This window comes from Vombatus ursinus, unplaced genomic scaffold (assembly GCF_900497805.2).
Source record: "Vombatus ursinus unplaced genomic scaffold, bare-nosed wombat genome assembly UNPS02014793.1, whole genome shotgun sequence".
NCBI lineage: Eukaryota > Metazoa > Chordata > Mammalia > Diprotodontia > Vombatidae > Vombatus > Vombatus ursinus.
Window position 1 is genome coordinate 2,207,472 of NW_020954571.1, and position 24,805 is coordinate 2,232,276.

Genomic DNA, 24,805 nt, shown 5'->3' on the forward strand with positions numbered 1-24,805 from the left:
GGACTATTCATCTATTCAGGGTAGCTTATACACTTCCCAAGGCCTGGGGATGAGTTCCTGGCAACACTATCCCTTTTGAGGTAGGGATGAATCCAAGATCATGGTGTCCAAGGCCCAGCCACCTAATTTTTAACCCTGAGGGAGTCCAGCAGGGCAGAACTAAGCAATGTCTGAGTACTTCTGTCTGGGTAAGACTGCAATGGAAATAGCTCTGTATAGGAAGCAGGAAATCTAGCTCCTAGATTTCCCAATTAGTTACACGATCTTGGGTAAGTCACTTAGCTTCCTCAGGTTTATAATGCCCATCTGTACCTACTTACAGGAGTGATTTGAATGCCAAACATGAAAATTGATAAAGGGCACTTTGAAAGGTATAAAAGTAGGTTATAAGTGAGGTGAAAGGGAAGGGAAGGGAAAGGGAGAAAAAGTGGGAGTGAGGTAGAGGAAGAAAGGACAGAAAAACCAGAAGCACAACCATATCCTGATTAATGCCAAAGAACTTCATGAGAGGTATTCAAGGGAGCTTTGCCACAACAAGAAATGGTTGAATGTGTCATCTGTAAGTAGGCATTGGCTGGTGAAAGTCTGCAAATCTTTAAAGCAAAAAGCTTTCCTGACATTCTCCATGGGGTGGGGGGGTTGGGGAGAGGAAGGCAGTGCTAGAAGGAGAGCTGGGGAGTGGGGTTGAAGGCAGAGACCCTTGCTCCCCTTTACCAAGTATAGTTCAAGAATACAAAACCAGAGCCAGTGAATTTAGTCAGAAGACCTATATTTGAATACTATGCCCTTTTAGCATTTTCCTGGCCTTGGGCCAGGCATTCTATTTCTCTGGGCCTCTGTTTCCTTATCCGTAAAATGGAGGATTTGAATTAAGTGATAGTTGAGGTCTGTACCAGCTCTGAATCCTACGTATAAACTAGGGTGGAGATTGGTTCCAAATCCCCCAGAGTTTGACTCTAGAAAGGAGGAACAGACATCAGGAGAATGAAAAGATTTAGAGACATAAGGTCAGTCCGTCAGATAACACACAGCAGAGCTGTGATTTGAACCCAGGTTCTCTGACTCCAGTTCAGTGGCCCCTGCACTATATCACTCTGCCCATATCCCCCAACAAGTCAGGTAGGCCGTCCCATCAAATGTGACAATGGTTGTGAGAGTGTGAAGGCCTCAGTGTTAGCACTCTAATTTTCTCCTAGAGAGACCACAAAGTGAGGATGTGTCTTGACCCAACACCCCTTCCTACCTGCCAAATATGATTGAAGAGTGAACTAGCCTTACAAATGTCACAGCAAGTTTACTCACTGGCTACTTTGCTTTAAGTTGCCTCATTAATTAAAGCCAACAGGGCTTGGGCTGGAGAAATACCTACTGAACATAGATGTGTATAAAACAACTAGTGCCTGCAGAAGGGAAGAACCAGGAGCAAATTCACTTAACTAGGCTTTGCTTCAAACGTGCAGGATAAAGGCTCATTATTCATTGACAGCAAGCCTTGGTAATTGGGGTAAATATTGGCTAAGACCGGGTCCCTGTCCCAAGTTTTAGACTTTCACACCTACTTGGGACAATACAAACATATTATCAGCGATTGCTGAGCACAAGGATCAACCAGGTAATCCTGAATCTTCAGTCTAAATAAAAGATTAGGCTTGAGGAGAGAAGTTCAAACGGGACCCCAATTAAAGAATTTGCTAACTGGAGGCAGTGGGTTCAGGCTGTGTTCTCAAAATAGGGTGAAGCTAAGTACACCATGGGGAATTGTGCTGTTGACCTTCATTTCTACCTTGCTCTAATCAATCTAGGTTTTACTTTGAAATTAAGCAACTGAGTCTTTGGCCAAGACTATGACCCACTGTATCTTCCTGTTCCCCTTATTCCAATAGCAAGCCAGAGGCAATGATTAGAAGGAATCCCAAGAATCCAGACAAATGACTGAACCCGGAAAACCAGGTGAGTAACCACAGAGGAAAACACACAATATGGCTGACAACCCCACAGTAGGTTTTCACACTGACACATCCAGAACTGCAACAGAGAGAGGGGTTTTTTCCTCATTTCCCACCCATCTACTCCTTAAGTCAGCCATTTGATTATCCATCCTCCTGGATTCCTAACCACTTTCTAGACAAAAGCATCATCCTTCCTTTGGTACCCCACTCCCTCCTTGGTGACTATCCCTTTCTCCAGAAAAACCAGGATGCTCCCAAAGCACTGGACATTCTAGCTGGGAGTCAAGCCATTAGAACAATGACAGGCAATACAGATAGGGAGTGGCAGTGGGAGTCAGGTGGCTAGAGCCTCAGGCCTGGAGTCATGAAGGCCTGAGTTCAAATTCTCAGACACTAGCTGTGTAACCCTGGGCAAGTCACTTAACTCTGTATTCTTCAAATTCCTCATCTATAAAATGAGCTGGAGAAGGAAATGGCAAACCACTCCAGTATCTCTGCCAAGAAAACCCCAAAAGGGGTCATGGAGAATTGGATGTGACTGAAAAACAATTGAACAAGCACAACCTTTCCCAGTTTCAATTTTACAAAAGCTGAAGGATTTAGAGATGAAATTCACCTAGAAAATCATCTCTTCCAACCTTTCATTTTATAAATGAAAAACAAAATTTAAAAAACCTTGAAGTTCATAGAGGTGAAGGGAGTTGCCCAAGATCACATAGGTAGCAAGGAACTGAGTCAGAATTTGAATCTAAATCTTCTGATGCTAAATCCAGTGCTCCTCTCCCCTCCCCCGCCCCACTATATTTCACTCCATTGCCTCCCAAAGGTTAATGAAATCTTTTAAGCTGGGGTAGAAAACTTTTGTTTACCTAAAATATTCTTTTTGGGGCCTCATCATTCTTAGTTCAGCTGGTTAGTTTATGTAGTTACAACCTAGATACCTATGGAGAGGTGGAGGAAAGATGAAGTACTTATTGGCCCTTAGCCATATCACAAACCCTTCAATCCAGGTGCATGAGTCCCTACAAGGGAAAATGGACATGTACAGAAATGGCCTCAGGAAAGAAACCTTAGTTCTTATAGGGTGGTGGTGGTAGATACAACTCTGAATTCTCACAACGGCTGAAGTTTTTTATTCTTTTATTTTTATTTTTTTCATTTTTCACTCTCCAGATTCAACTTTTAGAGAGCAGAGGACTAATTTCTCTATAGGACACCTCCCTTAGAATGAGATTTTGGTCTAGTTGAGGAGAGAGATTTGATTGTCCCAAACTAGCCGAACTCGAAGAAGAAAATATTATAGCACTTACCCTCCCAGGGTTGTTGTGAAGATAAAATTAGATAATATTTGTAAAGGACTACATAAATGCTAGCTAATGTTACTGTTATCATTTGGATCCTTCATTCCATGCCCACATCCCAGTGCTCTTCTAATCTCCAAAAGAATACTATGAGTCTCCGATATTACACTTCTGTCTCCTCTTGGAAGCTCTAAAGCTCGGACTTCAGCCTCCCCCCTCCCAGGAGAGACGTGATCTTATTAGGAATAATGGGAAAGGCTAGAAGGTCTGAAGTTAAAGAACAAAAACTTTTTTGGACAGTCTCCAAATGTACCTCCTCCCTCCTAGCCATCCGTCCCCACATACTCAAAGAGGGTTTCTGGAAGCTGGAAATCAATCTCCCCGACCCTAGGAAGGTCCAGAGCTGACACTGGGGATCCTGCACGCTTTCCCAGTGGGGATAGGGAAGAGGGCTCTCCCGGGGGATAGCCAGGCTGGGTAGGCAGCTTAATCCCTGAGGCGGGAAGGTGGGATGGGCCGGGGAGGGGCGGGGACCCCGCTGCTCACGCTCTTGCCCTCCCCTCCAACTACCCTTAATGCTGGGTGGCCGGGATCCCTATCCCGGTAGAAGCCCTCCCGCCTCCGGGGGAGGGGGCTGTAGCTACGAGGGGCGGGGCAGAGGCAGCCAGGCATAGCCGCTCTCTGGGGCCTCGAGGCGCCCCCCGTAGCTGGGTACCCCTACAGCTTAGCGTGCGCTCCGCGCCAGGACCTACTCGTGGTGAGTGAAGACTGGCGCGGGGCGCTGGGGGTGAAAGGGGGTGAGATCAGGCCGAGCGGGGGACTCTCCCCTAGAGGGTACTATCCTCAGACAACCGGGGCACCGGACCGAGACTGGGGATAAAAAGTTTAAGTTTTCTCCTCGTAAGCTGGACCGAATTTGGGGGTTTGGGAGGGCCTCAGGCTCAGCCGGCAGCCTTGGAGGAACTGGAGATTAGGAGGAGAGGGGAGAGAGAGTCCAGGAGACCCGGAGAGAGCGAGAGAGGACGCAAAGTGGACAGAGATGGGACAGTGAGGAGCAACTAACAATTGGGCTGCGGGGGGCGGGGGGTGGAGAGGACAGCGGGAGGGGACCGAGGAGGAAGGGGGCGGAGTGGAAAAAGAGGGGGGGCTGAGAGAGGAGGAATAGAGAAGGAGAACGGAGGGGGCAGTTAGTGGACAGAAAGGGAGAAGGAACTTAGCAGAAGGGCTGAGGGGGCGGGAAGCGGAGAGCATAGAGAGGGAGGAGGGACAGAACGAAAGTGTAGCGGAGAGGAAAGGGCGAGAGGGATGGAGCAGGAGGGTGCCAGGGTGGGGGGAGCAGAGAGGGGCAGAGTGAACAGAAGGAGATGGGGGGCAGAGAAAGGAAGGATGGAGCAGGAGGGTTCAGAGAGAGAAGAGAGAAAGAGTAAAAAGAGGACAGAACGGAGAGGAGAGAGAGAGAGACGGAGGAAGGGAGGGAGGGGGAAGAGGGAGAAGGAGCACGTGAGGCAGAGAGAGGTCAGAGTGAGAGAGGACTAAGAAAGAAAAAAAGGAGGGAGGACTAAGTTCGGAGAGAGTAAGATCCTGGGAGACGGGGTTGGGGTTGGGGTGCAGGACGGAGAGGTTGAGATTAGAGGAAGGACGATCGAGTTGGTAGAATAGAAGAGAGAATAAGGAGACGGAAAGGAAGCAGTGGAGACGGAGGAAGATAATAGAGCAAGAGGGAACAGAGAAAGAGGCAAGGAGGGAGGAGAGGGAGAGGGAGGGAGGGAGAGAGAGAGAGAGAGAGAGAGAGAGAGAGAGGAGAAAACTGGGAGGAAAAAAAAACTAACAAAGGGAAGGGGTAGTAGCAAAGAGCTGAAGGCTGTGAACATGCTGGGGGTTAGTCCTGAGACTCACAGACACAACCCTTTTCCTCCTTCTCTTTGATCTCCAGGCTCTATTTGCAGGCCAAATGCAGAGGAGCCAGCTCAGAGGGGAAGGACTGGGGTACCTGGGCTGGTCTGTCACCTAATCAAAGGGGTACAGGGGTGCCTGAGGTGGTTGGTTGGGCTCAGAGGTGTGAAACGGTACTCTTCACAGAGACTGTTTGAGCCTTTGGAAAATACCCCACCTGGTGGTCACTAGGGGAGAATCAGCTTTAGAGACCAAGGGAAGTTAGTTCAGAAGGGAAAGTAGAGGCAAAACTGATGCTATGTAGAGCGGGCTTCCTGTATGACCTCTCCCCCCAGGAAGGTTTAGATTTCAGCATAGGTTTAGTTACTGCTCAAGGAATCCCTACAACCTTTAGGTGTTTTAAGAGATAACATTCACAGTTTGGAGGGAGGAAGCTGCATGGTACAAAAGGGATGTACACTGACCCCAGTTAGAGGACTTGGGACAGAATCATACTTCTTTTTTAAAAAATTTATTTATTTTTAGTTTTCAACATTCACTTCCACAAGATTTTGAGTTCCAAATTTTCTCCCCATCTCGTCCCTCCCCCCAACCCAAGATGGCATGCATTCTGAATAACCTTTCCCCTAATCTGCCCTCCCTTCTATCTCTCTCTCCCTTCCGGAATCACATTTCTGATTCAGTATGATTTATCAGATGGCGATGTGGGAAAGTGGAAAGAGCACTGTCACTAAGGTCAGAGGTTCTGGGTTCAAATCTCTTGTCGGACATTATTACCCTTGTGATTTTGGACAAATTACTTAATTTCTCTGAACTTCTGTTTCCTCATCTGTAAAAGGAAGAGGTTGGACTAGTTGGTCTCTGAGATACCTTGTAGCTCTAGATTAACAAGCCATAGCTCTCACCCACAAAGAAAAGTTTTTACTTAAATCCCCCTATTGGTACTCCAGGGCCACTGATAAGAAGCTCTCCTAATCCTCTGAAGCCCCCAGACACATTTCCATCCTATCCACCCCCTACCTTCCCCAACTACCAAATCCTCTAAACCTACAAGAGGGTGATTTTGTTTAAGATCAATCACCAGGTGCATGGAGAGAGGTAACCTCCCCTCTCTTATTGAAGGGTCTGTCTGAAAAGAGGGAGAAAGATTGGGAAGAGTTAGAGCTACTGAGATGGTTCCACTGTCCCCTTTCTTTCTGTTTCTGTGGGTGCACAGACTACCTTAGCAGCTCCTGTACATGGGGAAAGCAGGTAGAAAGCTATTGATTTAATATTTAAGGAAGTCGAAAAGTGATCCTACCTGACAATGTTCCTTTGGCCCCAGATTGCTAACTGGACCACTAGATTTCAAGGATATTGCTGTGGGCATTTCCTCCTTCTCAGATTTTTTTTTTTAGGGTGGGGCATCTTCAGGAATGGGAGAAAGATGGTAAGGGTTTTAAAGGGGCCATTTATTGCCTGCCTTTCTGTCGTAATAGCCTAACTGACCTCTCTGTCTTTAGTCTCTTTATCCAGTCCATCCAGCATAACATGCCAAATTAATCTTTCTAATAAACAACTCCAATCACCTCACTTCCCTGCTCAAAAATCTTCTCTGGCTTCCTGTGTCTTCAAAAGGCCCTGATTCTTCATCCCAGAATTTGAGACCTTCCTCAATTTGTCCTCATTGTCCCTTCTCTAGACTTATTTCTCCCTACTCCCCATTAAGAGCCTTATACTCTATCTGGGCCAGTCTCCTCACATTCCCAAGATGCATTGGTCTTTCCTCCCTTGCTGCCTTGTTTGAACTATTCTACTTGCCTGAAATATACTTCTCCATATCTCAACTTCAAGGCCCTTCCAGGAAACCTTCCCTGACACCCTAGCCAATATATAACATTTGACTATATTATTTTTCTGTTATTTTGCACTGATCTGGTCTTTTCTCTATCTGCTTTCTCTGGTGTGCACTGGGGGAGCAGGGTGGCAGGTACCAACCTTACTCCCTAGAAGCAAGCTAATAGGGTATACCCCCAAAAGTAGGATTTGTAAATCAACAATACAGAAAAATATGGACTAGTAGAAGGAACCTCAGAACATAGAATGTTAATGCTAAGAGGGATGTAGAGATCGTTCAGTCTTATTCCCTTATATTACAAAAGAAGAAACTGAGTCCTAGAAAGAAGAAGTGACAGGTGACTGGCTTAAGGCCACTAACTGAGTTCCAGGTGTCCTGGAACCTAATTCAGGGTCCACCATGCTTACTCTCCTGTGTCTGATTGTGTATTCAGCCCTACACTAGGGGCTGTGAGGGAGACAGAAATTGTTTTGGGCCTTACTCTTAAGAACCTCACAGTTTAGCTGGAGTGATGGAGTTGACAAAGGTGGAAAAGAAAACAATTCTGTGTTGAACTATATTCCAATAACACTGAGTAGTTCCAGTAATGGAGTAGTTTTTAGAGAAGAAAGAGGTGACTAGGCTGGAGGCATTAGGAAGGATTTGGAGGATATGGGCTTTGTATTCAATGGGTGGCAAATAGCCAGTTAGGACATTGCAGGTTTGGGGTGGAGGGTGAGCAAAGGGACAGAGGTGAGTGAGTATGATCTATGCTGGGTAACAAGGGAGAAAGAAGCTCACTTGAAATAGAGTGAGCGTTGGAGTCACAGGAGATGATGATGAGTGGATATGAGGAGGTCAATTCATGCAAGGCTTTGAAGATCAGAAGAGAGAATAGTCAAGAAAAGTCAGTGCTGAAGCAGGAAGAGATGGGATTTGAGGGTTTGGTATCTTGGGATTTCTGGGTCAAAAATCCTCTTTGAAATCAAATGGTAGAAGTGGGAACCTGCTGCCCCGGGTTCCTTACTCTGCTGTCTCCTAGTGAGAAAGATTTGGGGATCTCACCCATGGCCAGCATATAAGGAATTTCTTTACTATGTAAATATGCAGCCACCAGGAGATTCCTTTGTGGAATATGTCCTGATTTTTCATGCATCTGGTGGGCAGGTTCTCTAAGCTAACCCCCCCACCAAACACTGTCCCTAGGGAAATATTGCTAGGGGGATGTTTAATCTACTGAGGCGAACAAAACTTGTATCCAGCATTTTACAAGCACACGCTGCCATAAAACTAGCATGCTTGTTATAATCCATCTCCTTGTCTTTATTCTTGAAAGTAGGTCCTTGAGTCAGCCTAGACTTAGGCAGCGATGCTCAGGAAGGCCTGTCTATATCCATTTTTGTTTGAACTTTCTGGTTTCAACTTTCTGTGTCTCAGTGGATTCTTCTGCCTTTAGTCAGTGCTCTCTGAGCTAATCATTATTCTAAATGCTTCCAGGCCTGACCAAGATGCTTTGTTCTGGATGCTAACTCTTCCCTGCCTTTCTAATTTAACATCTGGCTGACAAGAAGTTTCAGGGCACTTTAGATCCCAAAACGTGTTCTGTTTGACAGTAACGTGCCTCTTGGAGTGGCCCAAGCATTACCACCCTGCCATATTCTTTCCTCTAATTTGTTCAGTTCATCAGAACATGTGTTGAAAGTAGATCACATTATTTGCCTTTAAAAAAAAAAAGAAGGATGAGCAAACGTTTGCCCATTTGAATGCATGATAGTGAATATACAGTGTCTCGTTGCTTGGGGATGCTCACACTGATGATTTGTCCAGAGGGAGAAGAGAGATGTCAATTTCTGGAGACATCCGGTTGGTGGCGCTACATTCACAATTGAGTGCCACCTGTTTGTACAACCTTACATTGGCATTGTAGAGAGCATTCAAAGAAGGAGACTGGTCCCCACCTTTGGGGAGCTCCCATTCTAGCTGGGCAGACAATAATAATAGTGTTAACACATAGTTACATGAAACTTTAAGGTTTACAAATTGTTTTATTTACATTATGTCATCTGAATCCAGTGAGGTGGGCACTATTGCTATTATACTCTACTTTTACAACTGAGGAAATTGAGCCTCAGAGAGGTTAAGTGACTTGCCCATGGTCACACAGTCTAGTGAGAAGCAGGATTTGAATTCTGGCCTTCCTCTGATCCAGCACTGTATCCATTTAAGATATTTCCTCCCCACCAATCCCCCTCTTCTCACAACCTGCTGCCCAATGCCAGGGAGTGTGTCCCTTGATAATGATAGCTAGCATTATACAGGATGTTCCAAAAGTCTTAGTAAAGTTTAAAAGTCAAGAATACTTTTGTGGCTGGGAATCTGGAGGGTAATTAGTGAGGAGCTCTTACTTTCTTACAGAGGAACTGAGTCCTAGTCAAGGGAGATTGTCAGGGACCTTACTCTCTGGATCATGTTTTCCAGTTTCAGGTCATCCCAGTAACCATGCAAATGTGGTAGGAGCTGGAACAAGAACAGCACTATCCAGAGGATATAGGAAATGTGGAGTCCTGGGGCCTTCCTGGTGACCTGGATTTTCGTTTTGGGACTGGGCCACACAGAGCATTTCTACCGGCCAGGGTAAGTCATGGTCAAGAAGCAGGAGTGGAAAGAAGGAATGGAGACAGAACATTTCAAATTTATTCTAATGGCCTGGATACTATTTCGTAGTTTGAAATACCTATCCTGTCAGGGGTTCTTAATCTGGGATCCATGAACTTAATCTGAAATCCGTGAACTTGTTTTATTTACTATTTTGATAACTGCATTTTAATATAGTGGATTTTCTTTGTAATCCTCTTTTATTCATTTAAACCCATCATTCTGAGAAGAGGTCCCTAGGCTTCACCAGACTGCCAAAGGGGTCTAGGACAAGAACCCTTGACCTACAGGGTTGTTGGCCCAATTTGGGAGATCTGGGAGAGGGCTAAAAATCACACGAGAAGCTCAGCCCCTTGGGACGCTATAAACATGGTGACCCAAAGTCACATCATGGGAATTCAAATTCATTCCCTTCTGAGTCCTGGTTTAGGTCACAACTTGAAAACCTCCTTTCTCAACCCATTTACTTTTTTTTCCCACTTTATAGTATTTCTAATCCATTTCCTTGAGCCAAGGCTGAGGGAAGCCTATAGTGATCCCATTTGTTGTTCCTGCTTCACCCTTAACTTTTTCTGCTCAGTCGTAGGACATGCTCCATAGCAGCTACCAAGGAAACTGTCCCTGTCACTGAGTCCTATATCCAGAGGGTCTACCAGCCCTACATCACCATCTGTGAAGACCATAGAGCTTGCAGCACCTATCGGTAAGTTGAACAGCCCCAGCAGAGCCAGCTAAGGGTTACACCCAAGAGGCCACCAAACAGGTACAGGTCTCCCAACCACCATGGCTCCTCTGTGCCCCTAACATCCATTCAGGTGAAAGTTGCCACACTGGGCACATCAATCAACCAACCAGTAATAAAAAATTGACTATAATCTTCCTGGGTGCCCAGCCTGGTGCCAGGCTATGCTGAGAGGAGAGCCAGAAGAAGACACTGTCCCTATCTTTGGGGAATTCACATTCTGGGTAGGGAGATGAGACTCAACACAAAAAATAATTAGGGACCCAAGGGAAGGAAAGGCATGGTGGTATGGTAGAGTTCTAATTTTGACTTTGCTGCTAATTAGTTATGAAACCCTAAGCAAAGAATTTTACTCCTTTTGGTCTCAGTTTACCTATCTATAAAGTGGGGGGACTCAGACCAGATGGTCTCTAAGATCAATTTGAGCTCTGACATTCTTTGTTCTAATTATTGTGGCCATAGCCAAGGACTACTTCATGTAGGTGTAAAGGCATGAATTGAGCCTTGAGAACAGGTAGGAATTAGATAAGTTAGAGACATAGCATGGGCTAGTATTCTGTTACCCTTAGGGAGACTTTAGTTCAGATCCAAACTCTTTATCTTTCCTACCCAACTCAAGCTGAAGCTCTTTCTAGGGAGAGCTAGCTCAGTTGGAGCAACAGTAACGATAACAACAACAACTATTAAATTCAACTAGTATTTCTATAGTGCTTTAAGGAAGGATTGCAAAATGCTGTACATACATTATCTCATTTGATCCTGGAAGGTAGGCGCTCATTTTATAGATGAGGAGATCGAGGTTGCGAGATGTTCAATGATTTGTCCAGGTTTACACAGCTAATGAGCGTCAAGGAAGTTTTGAATTCAGGTCTTTCTGACCCCAAGTACAATGTGTATTCAATCTACCTCTTAGTCATCTAGCCCAGATAGACCCTAGAGAGGTGAGAGATTGGGGTGGCCACCAATACACCTTAGTAAGTTTAGCTTCATTAGTGTGGACAGGATCCAAAAATAGAGAATTTTAGAGCTGAAAAGGACTTTAAAGGTAATCTAATTCACCCTATTTTAGAGATGGGGAAATTGAGGCTTAGAGAGAAATGATTTGCCCGTGATCTCACAGCTGATGAATAGAAGAGCCAAGAATAGAAGCCAAGTCTCTTGACTCCATCCAAACATCCAAACACACTACACATATTTGGGAATAAGCTGGGCGTCCTTTCTCAAGAAGTCTTGTCCTCAGTCCTGGGGATTCTCTCCTCCAAATCCCATTTTCTACAGAAGAGTCACAATTTTGCTGAAATATAGAATCAAGGCTTTTCTGGCACATAGTAACAATTGAGGCTATTGTGTTGGGGGGGGGATTTGGAAACCAGCAATCATCCGGGATTCCCTGGGCCACATTTGAACCCTCCTCTGGCACCTTCCCATAGGACCATCTACAAGACTGCTTACCGATACGCTTCTCGGATTATCTCCCCACCACGATATACTTGCTGCCCAGGTTGGAGAAGAAGTAATGGGCTCCCTGGTTGTGGCACAGGTAAGGCCTAGCATCTTAGGGGCTGAGCAAGCCATAAAAATAAAAGAAAGGGTCCTTGGAAATTATGGTAGATGGGGTGGGAGAAGAGCCTTGTTTTTGGAAGATAGGAAGATGTTAGTTGGAAGGTACTTTGGGATCATCTAGCCTAACCTCCTCATTTTACAGATGGAGAAACTGAGACCCAGAGAGGGAGACAGAACTTATACAAGGTCCTACAGGTGGTTAATCATAAAACCAGGATTTAACTCAGGTTTCCTGACTACCAATCTAAGCCTTTTTTTGGGCTATAGCTGGGCCAAAGATAGGGAGTGTCTTATCCTGAGGTATTAGTAAATGATTAACACCTTTAGAGATGGCTCAGTGACTAATTAGCTGTGCAACATCACAATTCCCTTCATTCCTCTAGCTTTCAGTTTTCTCATTTGTACAATGATACCTAGTATTTAGTGAAGCATTAACTCCCATATCCTCTGAGTAATTGTCAGTTATGGAACATCTTGATTTGGGGTAAATTAAAATCACAAACAATAGAAAACCATCAGGCTATAACCTATTACCCATGATGCTTTGCATCTGAGAAATGACATCACAGGGTGTAGGAGCAGAAAAGGAGGTAGGCTGGCCATGTAGCAAGAATGAAGGATAACATATGATGAGATGACCCCAGCGCTAGACTTGGTATTCTTGTGATAGTAAGAGAATCAGAAGAAGGCCTTTTGCACATTGGGTGTAGTATCTGCGGAGGAGTCCCCAAAGAATGTGGACAAGAAATATATAGAAAGAGAAGGCATTAAAGGGCTGCAATCTACATTGATGGAAAGAGTGTCAATACTAAGACCATCTTGGGAGGCACCAAAGTGTCCCAAATGACATAATATATAATATTAGTAACAGTAATCACCCAGAATTTAGTAATTTAGTAATTCTTAGTGCCGAGAAATTAATCTAGTAACATAGGGAAGAGTTTGGTGAAGGGGGCATTTTCTTCTTTTGTTCCTGGGGAAACGCCCATTCTTCTTGTCTTTCCCACAATTTAATTACCTCCACCATCAGTGCCTTGATTTCTCTCCTCATACAGCAATATGCCAATCACCTTGTCAGAATGGAGGAAGCTGTGCCAGGCCTGGTAGATGTAGATGCTCTGCAGGGTGGCAAGGAGACACTTGCCAAATTGGTAAGGATGTCCTTTCTAAGATGTGCCCATGTCTGATTTCTATATTAGTGATCCCTTTACAGACATCCAACACTCTGTGATTTCCAATGTACTTTTACTTCCTATATCTTTATAATCTTGTGAAGCTTCATTACCCCCATTTCTTAGACGGGGAAACTGAAGCCCATAAGTGTTAAGTATATTATCTCAGGGCACACACTTATTTAGTAGCAGAGATGAGATTCCCAGGTCTCCTAATGACTACTAGCTCCAGACCCTTTGTGCTAGACCAGGGGTGGGGAACCTTAAGGTCACATGTGGCCCTCTAGATCCTCAAGTGCAGCCTTTTGCCTGAATCCAAACCTCACAGAACAAACCCCCTTAATAAAAGGATTTGTTCTGTAAAACTTGGACTCAGTCAAAAGGTCACACCCGAGGACCCAGAAGGCTACAGGTGGCCTTGAGGTCACAGGTTCCCCACCCCTGTGCTAGACCATACCATCTTCTGGACTCTGAGAATGTAAACTTTTTGGCTACATATTCTTAGGAAAGTACCTATTGAAGAGATGCCTTCTCCAGAACTAGCTGGGCCAGGGGGCTAGGCCATGGATCAGAGGGTTAGGGGGTCAGGACATAAATCCTGCACTCCCCCCCCCAGTGTCCATGGGCAGTCCCCTACCTACTCATGTCCTGTGACCTGGAGAAGTCTCCTACAGCTCTACCTCCTTCCCCCTCCTTGGTGCCCACTGTTGCTTTAGTATGGCAAGTAAATGCCAGGTTGTATGTAAGCTTCTTGTGAGCCAAGGATATGGTGCCCACAGCACTGGCAGTTCCTGTCCCTGCATTCCAGGGAACAATTTTCCCAGGATGGTCTCAGGGCTTCAAAACTCATTATTGTTGGGGATAGGGTGGGCAGAGCAAGGAAGAGGAAATTCAGAGCCCCATCCTGATCCTCTCTCCCCTCCCCCTTCATCTGTTTCAGATGTGGATGAGTGCAGTCAGCTTGGTCATGGCTGCCCCCAGAACTGCATCAACAGTCCTGGGAGTTACCACTGCCAGTGCCAGGAGGGATACGAGCTATCTTCAGATGGGAGACTATGCCAGCCCCAGAGTGGTTCCCCAGGAGTGACCTCAACTCTTTGTCCCATTGGGCAGCCTCAGCCAGGTAACATTCTGCCTGCCTCATCAGATCCATGGAGGTTTCAGTGGATCTGGAAGTACCAAATAGGAAAGTCCCAGGTGTGCTAGTTACTGTGGGGAGATCCAAAGGGTAGGAAATCTGGTCCCTGTACTCAGGAAGCTTGTTGAACACAAGACTGGGTTACAACAGAGCCTATGAGGAGATGAAGAGATATTCAAATGAGCTTAAGGAGTTACAATGTAGGATTTAAGGGAGACGGCAGCCCCTTCCCTTGTCTTCTTTCCTCCCGGGTGTGAATTTTCTCTAGCCTTAAGAGATTCTATCCTACACACCTGCTCCAACACAGCTCATCATCCCGGAGTCCTCCAAGCTTATCTCCCTGCTTCTCTCCATCACAGAAGGGAAGCTACAACATGGGCGCTGACGATGGGTCATTATTACTTTTGGTACGCGCTGTGACACATCAAACTCGTACCGTGAGTAATAATGCGCCATTGGCAGCCCGGGCAGCAAGAAAGACGACGTGGATCTCGGCAATGGATTGTATACTCCCTGTCTCCCAGGTTTGAGTAGAGAATAGGGTAGAGGCTAGGGTATGTGTATAAGCTATGTGTATAGGACAGTAAGAACATCAGAGAACATAAACCATAGAACCTTAGAGCTAGAAGCGACCTTCAAGATCATCAAGTCCAGTTTCCTTATTTTACCAATGGAGAAACTGAGGCTCCAAGTAGCATGGCTTGCCTGAGGTCACATACTGGGTCAGTGGCAGAAACAGAACTTTGTCTGAATCTCTCCTTTGCCCTTATCATATTCTACTTTGAATTATATTTATTTGAGCTCTACTCTCCCCAGTAGATTGTAAGCTTTTTGAGGGCAGGGACTGTGTCCTTTCAGTTTTGTACCCCTAGCACTTGGCATAGGGCTTTGCAAATAGTAGGTACTTGATAAATATCAAATGAATTGTTGAATGAGTCAACCAAGGCCTGACCCTGAATCCCTTGCTCTTTTCACTGCCTCATAATAGCTAGCATCTCTATAGAGCCTTAGAGTGTGCAAAGAACTTTCATCCATGCTTGATCTCTGACCAGAGAGGAAGCACACAGAATGAGAGAGATGATTCTGATGAAGTAGGACAGATTTAGGATTGACACAACAGACATTTTTGGAGGCCCAATGGGTTGGCAATCTGTGGAATTGTAGGAATCCAGAATTCACTTTCTGTTCCTAATTGGAGTTGGGGACGAGGGAGGAGGGGAATGATATTTGGAGTGCGTTGAGTTTGTCTTTTTAACTTTCTGTGATTCAGTCTTCCTCCTGTTCTCTGCTAGAGGCTTCTGATGAAATGAAAGAAGAAATACAGAAGCTAAGGAGTCGAGTGGATGTGTTGGAGGAGGTGAGCTTCTGGCAGCTTTCTCAGAACAGATTTGAGATGTAGGTAGAGGCATCAATAGAATTCCTCTGTCCAGAAAAAATCTACAGTGAGCAGCTCCCTAGGATTCTGTGATCACTGTATTCCCCCAATCCTTCCCTTCCTAGGTTCTCCCGCATGTATTTCACTTGAAAGCAACCCCAGTACTCTGAAGGCTACTCCACATAATGCTGCCCTGACCAGTGTGGTTTCCTCAAGAGCACTATTAATTTGTCATCACCAAAGCCCACTACGACATCTCCTAGAAGACCATCCGACCCACAAATCAGATAGTCTAACTCTAGAACCTCTTGGGGCTCAGGGAGTGAACTGACTTGCCCAGGGTCACACAGCTTAGCTACAGTATGGAAGGCAGGATTGTGAACCCAGGGATCCCTGACTCTGGCTAGCACTCTATCCACAGTGTCGTTTGAAGTTATAACCTGACAATAAGCCACTTGGCAGAAGGCAAAAGCCACTCAACTTCTCCCTTGACTTTTAGCGTCACTTGCATGCGGAGAACAATTTTAAAAGTTGATCATAGGGGCAGCTAGATGGCCCAGTGGAAAGAGCACTGGCACTGGATTCAGGAAGACCTGAGTTCAAATTTGACCTCAGACACTTGACACTTACTAGCTGTGTGACCCTGGGCAAGTCACTTCATCCCATTGCCTCACCAAAAAAAAAAAAGTTTAAAAAAGTTGATCATAGCACAACACAAAAGTTACAGTGCTATCTAGGCAAATCAAATACTATTTATTTGGCAATCCTACCAAGAACAAACCATGGAATAGATGGGTGGGGAGAGTCACTGAGGAGGGAAATCCAGGATAAGTGTTAAGGTTAGATTCCACTGAGAGGGAGGAGAGGGAAATGTCTCTGAACCTGGCAGTCTGGACTCTGGACCCTTTGGTAATTGACAAAATTCTGATCTCACTCCAGACTCAGCTCCCAGTTTGGGTGCAATGAGCAGTGAAATAAGCCTCAGGAAATTTTTAGATGCTAATCGCAGTGATCAGAAGCTGCAGGCTGGACATGGGATACTCAGCCCTAGAGCCTACCAGTATTCAGAGGTCCTTGTCCTTCCAGCAACTACAGAGAAATCAAATTGCTGAAAGCCCAGAACCTTTCCCCAATACACACTCATTTCAAGTGACCTTGGAAAAACTTTTTTTTCCCAAGTATTTCTTAACTCAATCCACACTCTACCACTGAAAGTGGGAGGAGGGACAACCCTAATTGTCCAAACACAGCCTCAATTTATTGACCAAACCCAAAGCAGCAATGACCATTTTTTTTAAAATCCAGTGCTGTGGATAAAAGAAAGGTATAAACACTGACAGAAAGTCATACGCATTATGAAGTAGTCCCTGCTCTTCAAATCCTACCTTGTGGTTGCAAGCTTTTAGAACCCCCAAATTCCTGTATGATTAATTTTCCCTGGAAAACGATCCAACTTCCCCCTCAGCAAAGTGGTCTACAGTTTTCTAGCCTGACTAGAAAATGTCTCCTTATTGCCTTCTTGTGGGCACTGAAGATTTTGCTGCTAAAAAATGATCTCCAAGTTCAGATTTTTGCAGCCATAGGCCTACATGGTGGTGAACTCCCCAGAGGGAATTTAGAACAAAATTCAGTTGATAATGTTTTTTAGTTAAACGCAGCTTTACAGGAGTGTACCTATTGTACAAATCAAGGCTCTGTGTAGACTCTAATGAGGATCGGCTGTACTAAGTCATCTATAATCTCTTGGAGTCCACTAATCCTAAAATCTTAGAGCTAAAAGTTGGAGGAAAATCTAGGGACTATCTAATCCAGGGATTTTTCCCTTTTGTGTGTGTCCTGGCCCACTTAGTCTGGTGAAGCCTACCAACTCCTCAGAACAATGTTCTTTTTCTTTTTTTTTTTTCCTTTTTTTGTTTTTTTTGGGTTTTTTTGCTAGGCAGTGGGGTTAAGTGACTTGCCCAGGGTCACACAGCTAGTAAGTGTCAAGTATCTGAGGCCAGATTTGAACTCAGGTCCTCCTGACTACAGGGTTGCTGCTGTATCCACTGCACCTTCTAGCTGCCCCAAACAATGTTTTTAAATGAATAAAATAAAATACATAGGACTACAAATGAAATAAATTCTATTGAAATACTTATCAAATATATGTGTATATGTGTGTGTGTGTGTGTGTGTATATATATATATATATATAATTTTTTTTTAAAGTTCACAGACCTCTGTCTCAAGACCATTTTTGAGTTTCACCTACTCTTCCTCATATTATAAATAAGGAAACTAGGGGCAGCTAGGTGGTGCAGTGGATATACTGAGCATCAATCCTGGAGTCAGGAGGATCTGAGTTCAAATTTGACCTCAGACACTTACTAACTGTAACCTCGGGGCAAGTCACTTTACCCTGATTGCCTGCCCCCACCATGAATAAATAAGGAAACTAAGTAGGAGAGCTAGGACTATAACCCAAATTCACGGGGCAGCTAGGTGGCCCAGTGGATAGAGCACCGGCCCTGAAGTCAGGAGGACCTGAGTTCAAATCCAGACTCAGACCAAACTCTTGACACTTACTAGCTGTGTGACCTTGGGCAAGTCACTTAACCCCAATTGCCTAAAAAAAAAGAACCCAAATTTAGTGCTCTTGTCTCCCCATCCTCCCCTACCTATTTCCCACCCCCAACTAATGATACATAGATTACTGTAGTGACTGGAATTAATTACTGAATTTTTTTCTTTGGGAAAAAGCTAACTGGATATCTGGCCACTCAAATCTTTAAGCCTGGGTTCATTAACACTAAACAATGGGCAAGATTGCTTCAAACCCAAATACACTAGGTACTCAGAAACTGTGTTCCAATTACACTAAGCATTGAGTAAATATTGAGGGTGGTTGGGGATTAAGGAGAATGATGGAGATACCAACTAAGATGAAGACCCTGGCACCTTCCCCTTCCCTGCTACTCCCAGGGTCTTATGAGGCCTGCCTTCTCCCTTCCACCTGCAGCATGGCTAATGAATGACTTTGAAACTCTAGATAATTGGTAGGTCCAAGATGTTGAGGGTATGCCTGACTCATGGGAGAAGCATCTTTTCATTCTTCCTTTAAAACTCCCCTACCTGCCCACCCTTACAGGAAAGGTGATGGATGCCACCCACTGCCCCCATCACCTCCTGGGCAACCTGGTGCTGCCAGCTGGGACAAGTCTCAGCTTGGTAAAAGCTCATGCTACCATTTGGATGAAGAAGGTATGGCGGCTTCTTCAAACTGTGAGTCAGTTTAGTCAGCCAGGCCCAAGGATTGAGAAATAATAGGGCATGGTGGGAAGAACCCTGGAATGGGATGCAAAATATCCAGCTATCAAGATCAGCGGGTTAGAATTTGGACTGTAAAGTTTTAAAAATAAATGTTAAAAATAATTTTTACATGTAATTAGGGAAAAATAAAATACTAAATACATTTTTTAAAAAGAATGTTTAAAAAAAAAGATAGGCAGGTTAGGAACCTGGCACTGAATCCAAAAGCCTCCATCTAATAAATAGCTCTTAGCCCTCCCACAGCAAGAGAAAAATCAGATTGCAATAAACCCAGGTTCCACCAATACACAGTCTCCAACTCTGGTAGTCTCACCTCATGGGACCTTAGAAGAACACTTTTTAAGGTAGTATTTAACCCATTGCAAACTTTGCTACTGACCAGTAAGAAAGTCACAACATTTATTAGATGTCTACTGTGTCCAAGGGGGTGGAGTGGCATCCTCCTAGAGGAGGACATCTTTGGAGTCTGAAAGAGCTGGGTTCTAGTCCTTCCCTTGATGTATACTGGTTGTGTGACTCAGGGAAGTCACTGAACTCCCTCAGTGCTCCCGGAGACTCACAGACTTTGTTACAAATGAGTCATTAATTTACAATAATAAAGGAAATTTCCGTACTGGGGTTTCCCATTCATGAAATCACAGGTCTAAAGGATACACACATACACACAGAGCCACAACCCCCCAAAACCCATGTACCCAGCACTGTGCTCACACAGTGGACCCAGCACAGTTACTTATTAGCTTGAAATACTGGGCAAGTCCCTGGGCCTCTGTTTCCTGTTTTGAATGGAAAAAATAATTCCTAATCTACTTCCTTTACAGAGTTGTCAGATTTTAGACCTTGAAGAGGCCCAGAAGCTAATGACATCATATACTTAATAGAGAAACATTATTAGAAAAATAAGAGTGTGTTATTACTGTTAACAGTTGGATACTTGGGGATAGGATAGGTACAGGGGTAGGGACTCTGTGGTCTCGAGGCCACATGTGGTCCTCTAAGTCCTCAAGTGCGGCCCTTTGACTAAATCCAAACTTCACAGAACAAATACCCTTAAAAAAAGGATTTATTCTATAAAACTTGGACTCAGTCAAAAGGCTGCACTTGAGGACCTAGAGGGCCACTTGTAGCCTTGAGGCTGCAGGTTCCCCATGGCTGCAATAGGAGATAGCAAAATCTCTGGGAATTTAGGCCTGTCATCATTGGATCCTGAGCTTTGAAAACCTATGACTATTTGCTGAGGTCAAAGGAGGCTGGGAAGATTGGACAATGAATAACCAAGTAAAAGTTGTTCCCTAAAAGGCCCATTTTATAAGTGGTAGAGACAGGAGGACCTACCCAGAGCTGGCCTATCCTATGCTCTGGAGGCCAGGTCATTGAGCAACTTCCTCCCTAAAGTCCTTGGGATAGATGGCCAGGCACAGGTCCCATAGCACCCTGGGCTGGTCCCCCTGGGTCAGGGTCAGCCTGCAGGCTTCATTAGAATCTCTATCTGGCCTTTCCCAGAAAGCTTGAAACAGCTTTCTGACATCTCTTTCCCAATCTTTCATAATAATTTGAAATCATTTCATAGTGCTTTCCCTCTAAAACAACCCTATATTTAACTACTTTTTGTGTGTATATGTACATATATATATATGTATTTATTAACTTCATGCTATGTATTTAAATGTACTTGTCTCCTCCATTATAATACATGCCCCTTGTGACTGAACATAATCCCTTGTAATAGGGATTGTTTTATTCTTTGTACTTGTACCCCCAGCACCTAGCACAGGATTTGATGACTGGATTTATTGATTCTCTTCTAGAAGCTGCAGCTGGTGCTGGTTCCCTTCCATAGTCTGGCACCCCCAGACTCAGAGGATGGGCTATCTGCTGACCACACCAGCCTTCTGTTCCACTCTTTCCAGCAGCTGGACCGGATTGACTCCCTGAGTGAACAGATTCTGTTCCTGGAGGAACGGCTAGAGACCTGTAAGTGGATGGCATCTTTGCCTCTTCCTACCTATTTGTCCTTTCCTGCCCCCTGCCCTCAGGTAGTGAACCTCCTGACTAAGTAAAACCTTTTCAGACTGAGAAGACCTTTGAGCCTTCCTTTGTATTGCTGGCTCATCATCTTTTTATGTAGGGAGTCCTTTTCCTCCACCTCACTGGAGGCTCCCTAAAGGCAAGGGCCAGTTCTCCTCTATTTCCCTAACAGGCATAAGTCTGTACTAGGGAATTTTAAAGAGAGAAATACCTATGGGTCCCTAGGGTTGATCCAGGAAGGGTGCTCAGTTGGGACTTTAGCTGGGATTCCTAAAGCATGAGTAGAGGATGAGAGAAAGAGAAAAGGGGTGGGGAGAGGGAAAGGGGAGGTATTCTGAGTCAAAGAAATAGCATTGATGTATGTTGGTTTGGAAACAGATTTGGGGCTTGCAAAAGTGGTGCCTGACATTATGGTTCTCAGGAAGGCTTCAGTCTAGTCCTACCCTGGCCCAAGTCACACTAACACAGCTGGTGTTGCCCAGCTATGACGCCTTCCTAAAATAAATATGCTACCCAACATGCTTCAGGTTCAGTTCATCTGTTTGTGCTAGGTATTGGAGACCAGAGGTAGGGAAGACCATAGGGCTGGGGCCCCAGATGGAGAAGGAAGCCCACATATAGCCTTTCTTCCTGTTCCTAGAAAGGAAGTCAAAACATTGAGGGCCACATTTCCTTGTGGTTAACGATGGGGTCATGTGGGTTCTGGGTTCCTTTGCCCCCATTGACACCAGTCTCTCCTCCTCTTCTTTGTGGTGTTTAGGTTCCTGCAAGAATAAGCAATAAGAGATTCCCAGCTAAGTCCAGAGGCCTCACCTGGCAGGGGATTGAGAGCCAAGGTACCAGAATGGGACCACAGGGAACCTGCCACATCTTTTCCTTTTAGAGATGTTTGTATTGAGTATAAATCTCAAGCCAGAGACCACTAATCCTCTTTAAGTAAGCACTCTGGGCTCCTTCCCACAAGTAGACCAAGCAGCAGGCTGCAGGATAGCTTGTGATATTAGGATGAATTGAGCCACTTAAATCCTTCTTCTATGACCCAACCTCACCAACTCCCCATTCCTCCTTTTTCCTCAGTGATGGTGGGACTTGGTCCTCCCCCCACATCCTGTTTCTGGGGAGAAGACAAAAAACTCCCTCCATCTTAGTGGGGTTTACATATTCCCCCTAGCTTGGGAAAGGTAAACATTATTGGCACCAAAGAGCTAGGTCAGATCAGAAGCCAGTCTATCAGGGACAATTTGGGAGAAGCAACAGTTAGAACTTGGGAAAGGCAAACATGATATAATGGAGGGGAAAACCCTAACAATAATAACAACATGGGCTTTGGAGTAGGGTGCTTGGATTTAAATCCTCTTTCAGCTACTTACTGTGTAGTCTTGACCAAGACACTTAACCAGTTTCCTCATTTATAAAAAAAGGAGATAGGTTAAGTGATCCCCAGTGTTTCTTCCTGCTCCACAAGAAGTAAGAAAGAAGAATTCTAAATTCTGAAGCAGTGTAATAGAGCATAAGGAATGCTGGAGTCAGGAGACACCTGGTTTTAGATCCTACCTCTAACATGAATTAGTTATGCCACTTAAGCTCTAAGATCCCCAATTTTTACTTCTGTAAAATAGGGATGATACATGAAGTGACCTCCTTCACAGGGTTGTTGTAAGGATGAAAGCAGATTAAGTATACGAAGCACTTTGTAAACCTTCAGGTGCTATCTAAATGACAGTTATTGAAATCATTCTCTACATGTATGTGGAGATCATAGGCCCACAGTACCCTGAAGTTGGAAGGCTCCGTAGGGATCGCCCAGTTCAATCTCCCCTCCACAACACCTCAAGATGGAGCACATCCTGAGCTGCCAGCGAGAGGACCTGAGCTAATTTGTTTCTTTCACAGTGGGGATAAGCTGACCCAAGCCATGCAGTATTTCCTTTTCCCCGATATTATCAAACAGTCCACAAAAACATTATGTGACATCAAGTCAAGCATGCAGTCTGTGTCTAAGGAATTGGTCTTTTTTTTTTCCTCTCATGTGAATCTGATCCAGGAGTCAAGCTCACAACCTTGTCCCCATTTGTACTGTGACCTGAGCCAAGGGTAGGGAGCCCCATCTTGAGTCTTGATTGGCCCCACCTCCAATGATGTCCTTCCTTTCCTCCTCTTAAAGCTGCTCCCTACTTGGACAGCAGCCCCCACCTCTGGTACAACCAATGCCAAAGTTTATTCTAAGCTTGTGTGTAAGGGCAGTCTGCCCACCACCAAGTGGATGACTCACCCATTCGTCATCCAGGACGTAGCCAAGAGCAAGCTGTCCATGGCATCCGGGCGAAGGTACGCGATCTCTTCCCTACTGAATTTCTGCTACCATTCTGGTGTCTGGCTTCTAGCTTCAAGACAGGCAGGAGGAGGGGAGGCCTATTCCCATCCCACCCCCACCCTTCAACTCAGGGAAGTTAAGAGGGCAGCAGTGCCCAGTGGGTAAAATAGTACAATTGCATCTCACTGCCTCCCGGGACCAATCCATCCAGAAACAACTGGTATTTGTTTAACGCTGTGTCTAGTCTAACCTTTGTAAAAATAAAAACCATATTGTTATCAGATTGTGATAATTGAGTGCAAATATAACTGGGAGCCTGCAGCACCATGGCACCTGGCCATGCTCACTAGGCCTTAAAAACACAATGATTCTGTCAGTCTACTTGAAGGCTAGACTGACCCTCACAATGTTTTTCCTTTGAAATTTGGAGTTGGGTGACAGGTAAGTGTGTGTGTAGTGCCTCATCCATTGCTATTTCAGAACCAAGGTCGCTTTGTGGCTGGGGGAAGATGAAGCAAGCCCAAGCCCCTTGGAGCATGACCATTCCTACTCTGCTGGACTCTGGGAAGACAGAGAAAAGTCACTCCATGCCATGTACCATGGTACTAGCTACACAGGTGTTTGCCAATGGGAACATGGGCGTGAACATGATACTGGGATGTATCACCAGGGAAGCCTTCCCAGTGGGAGAGCAAGATACAAATTCACTAAAGGGAACTGAGTCACTCCCTGTGTATGTGGCACATGTTTAAGGAGCACATGCCCTCAGAGCAGATATGAAGGCCAGGTCTGGACTAGGAGTCAGGAAACCTGGGTCATCAACTACCTGCAAGACTGTCTAAATCTCCTGGGCTTCTGTTTTCCTGTTTTTCAAATGACCCAGATACTTCCTTCAAACGGTCACTGAGAGGATAGGAGATAACAACAGAGGTTCATGAGACTTTCTCCAACATAAATTTTTATTGATAACTTTAAAAAACATCACCAAAGTTCTCCCTGTATCCCCCCCCCATACCCCAAACCATCCCATATAACAATATTTTTAAAAGGAAAAAAAAAGCAAATCTGATTAATATATGAAAAAAATCTGAAATATGTGCAATGTACTACTCTTGGACCTCTCACTTCTTCAAAGAAGCAGGGTAATTTTGCAACACTTTCAATTGCTTTGTGGTCATTCTTTCCATTTCATAGTTGTCAATGGGCATGTTTTCTTGGCTCTGCTTACTTCCCTCTGTATCAAATTGTGAAAATTTTTTCATGCTTCTCTGTATTCATCATTCTTAAAGCACAGTAGTAATATTCCATCACAATCATTCATGTACATTTTGTTTAGCCATTCACCAATCGACTGGCATCTACTTTGTTTCCAATTCTTAACTACCACAAAAATGTGCTATTATAAATATTTTCATGTATGTGAAGCCTCTCTCCTTATTAACAACCTTCTTGGGGTATAAACCTAGTAGTGGAATCTCTAGGTCAGAGGATACAAACATTTTAGTCACTTTGTTTTGCATAATTCCAAATTGCTTTCCAAAATTGTTGTA

General features: G+C 44.7%; 1 protein-coding gene across 2 annotated transcripts in view; it reads left to right on the forward strand.

Annotated features, from left to right (window-relative positions):
- Positions 1-23,538, forward strand: part of EGFL7 (EGF like domain multiple 7) — a 30,262-nt gene extending 6,724 nt beyond the window's left edge. For both annotated transcript variants that reach the window (XM_027869361.1, XM_027869360.1), the window contains exons 2-10: positions 1,884-1,950; positions 9,438-9,593; positions 10,195-10,317; positions 11,787-11,896; positions 12,975-13,070; positions 14,032-14,214; positions 15,522-15,586; positions 20,722-20,887; positions 21,702-23,538. In XM_027869361.1, the coding sequence (XP_027725162.1) occupies positions 9,514-9,593; positions 10,195-10,317; positions 11,787-11,896; positions 12,975-13,070; positions 14,032-14,214; positions 15,522-15,586; positions 20,722-20,887; positions 21,702-21,724 (846 nt within the window). In that variant the 5' untranslated portion in view covers positions 1,884-1,950; positions 9,438-9,513 and the 3' untranslated portion in view covers positions 21,725-23,538. The remainder of the gene's footprint in view (positions 1-1,883; positions 1,951-9,437; positions 9,594-10,194; positions 10,318-11,786; positions 11,897-12,974; positions 13,071-14,031; positions 14,215-15,521; positions 15,587-20,721; positions 20,888-21,701) is intronic.
- Positions 23,539-24,805: the final 1,267 nt, after the last annotated feature.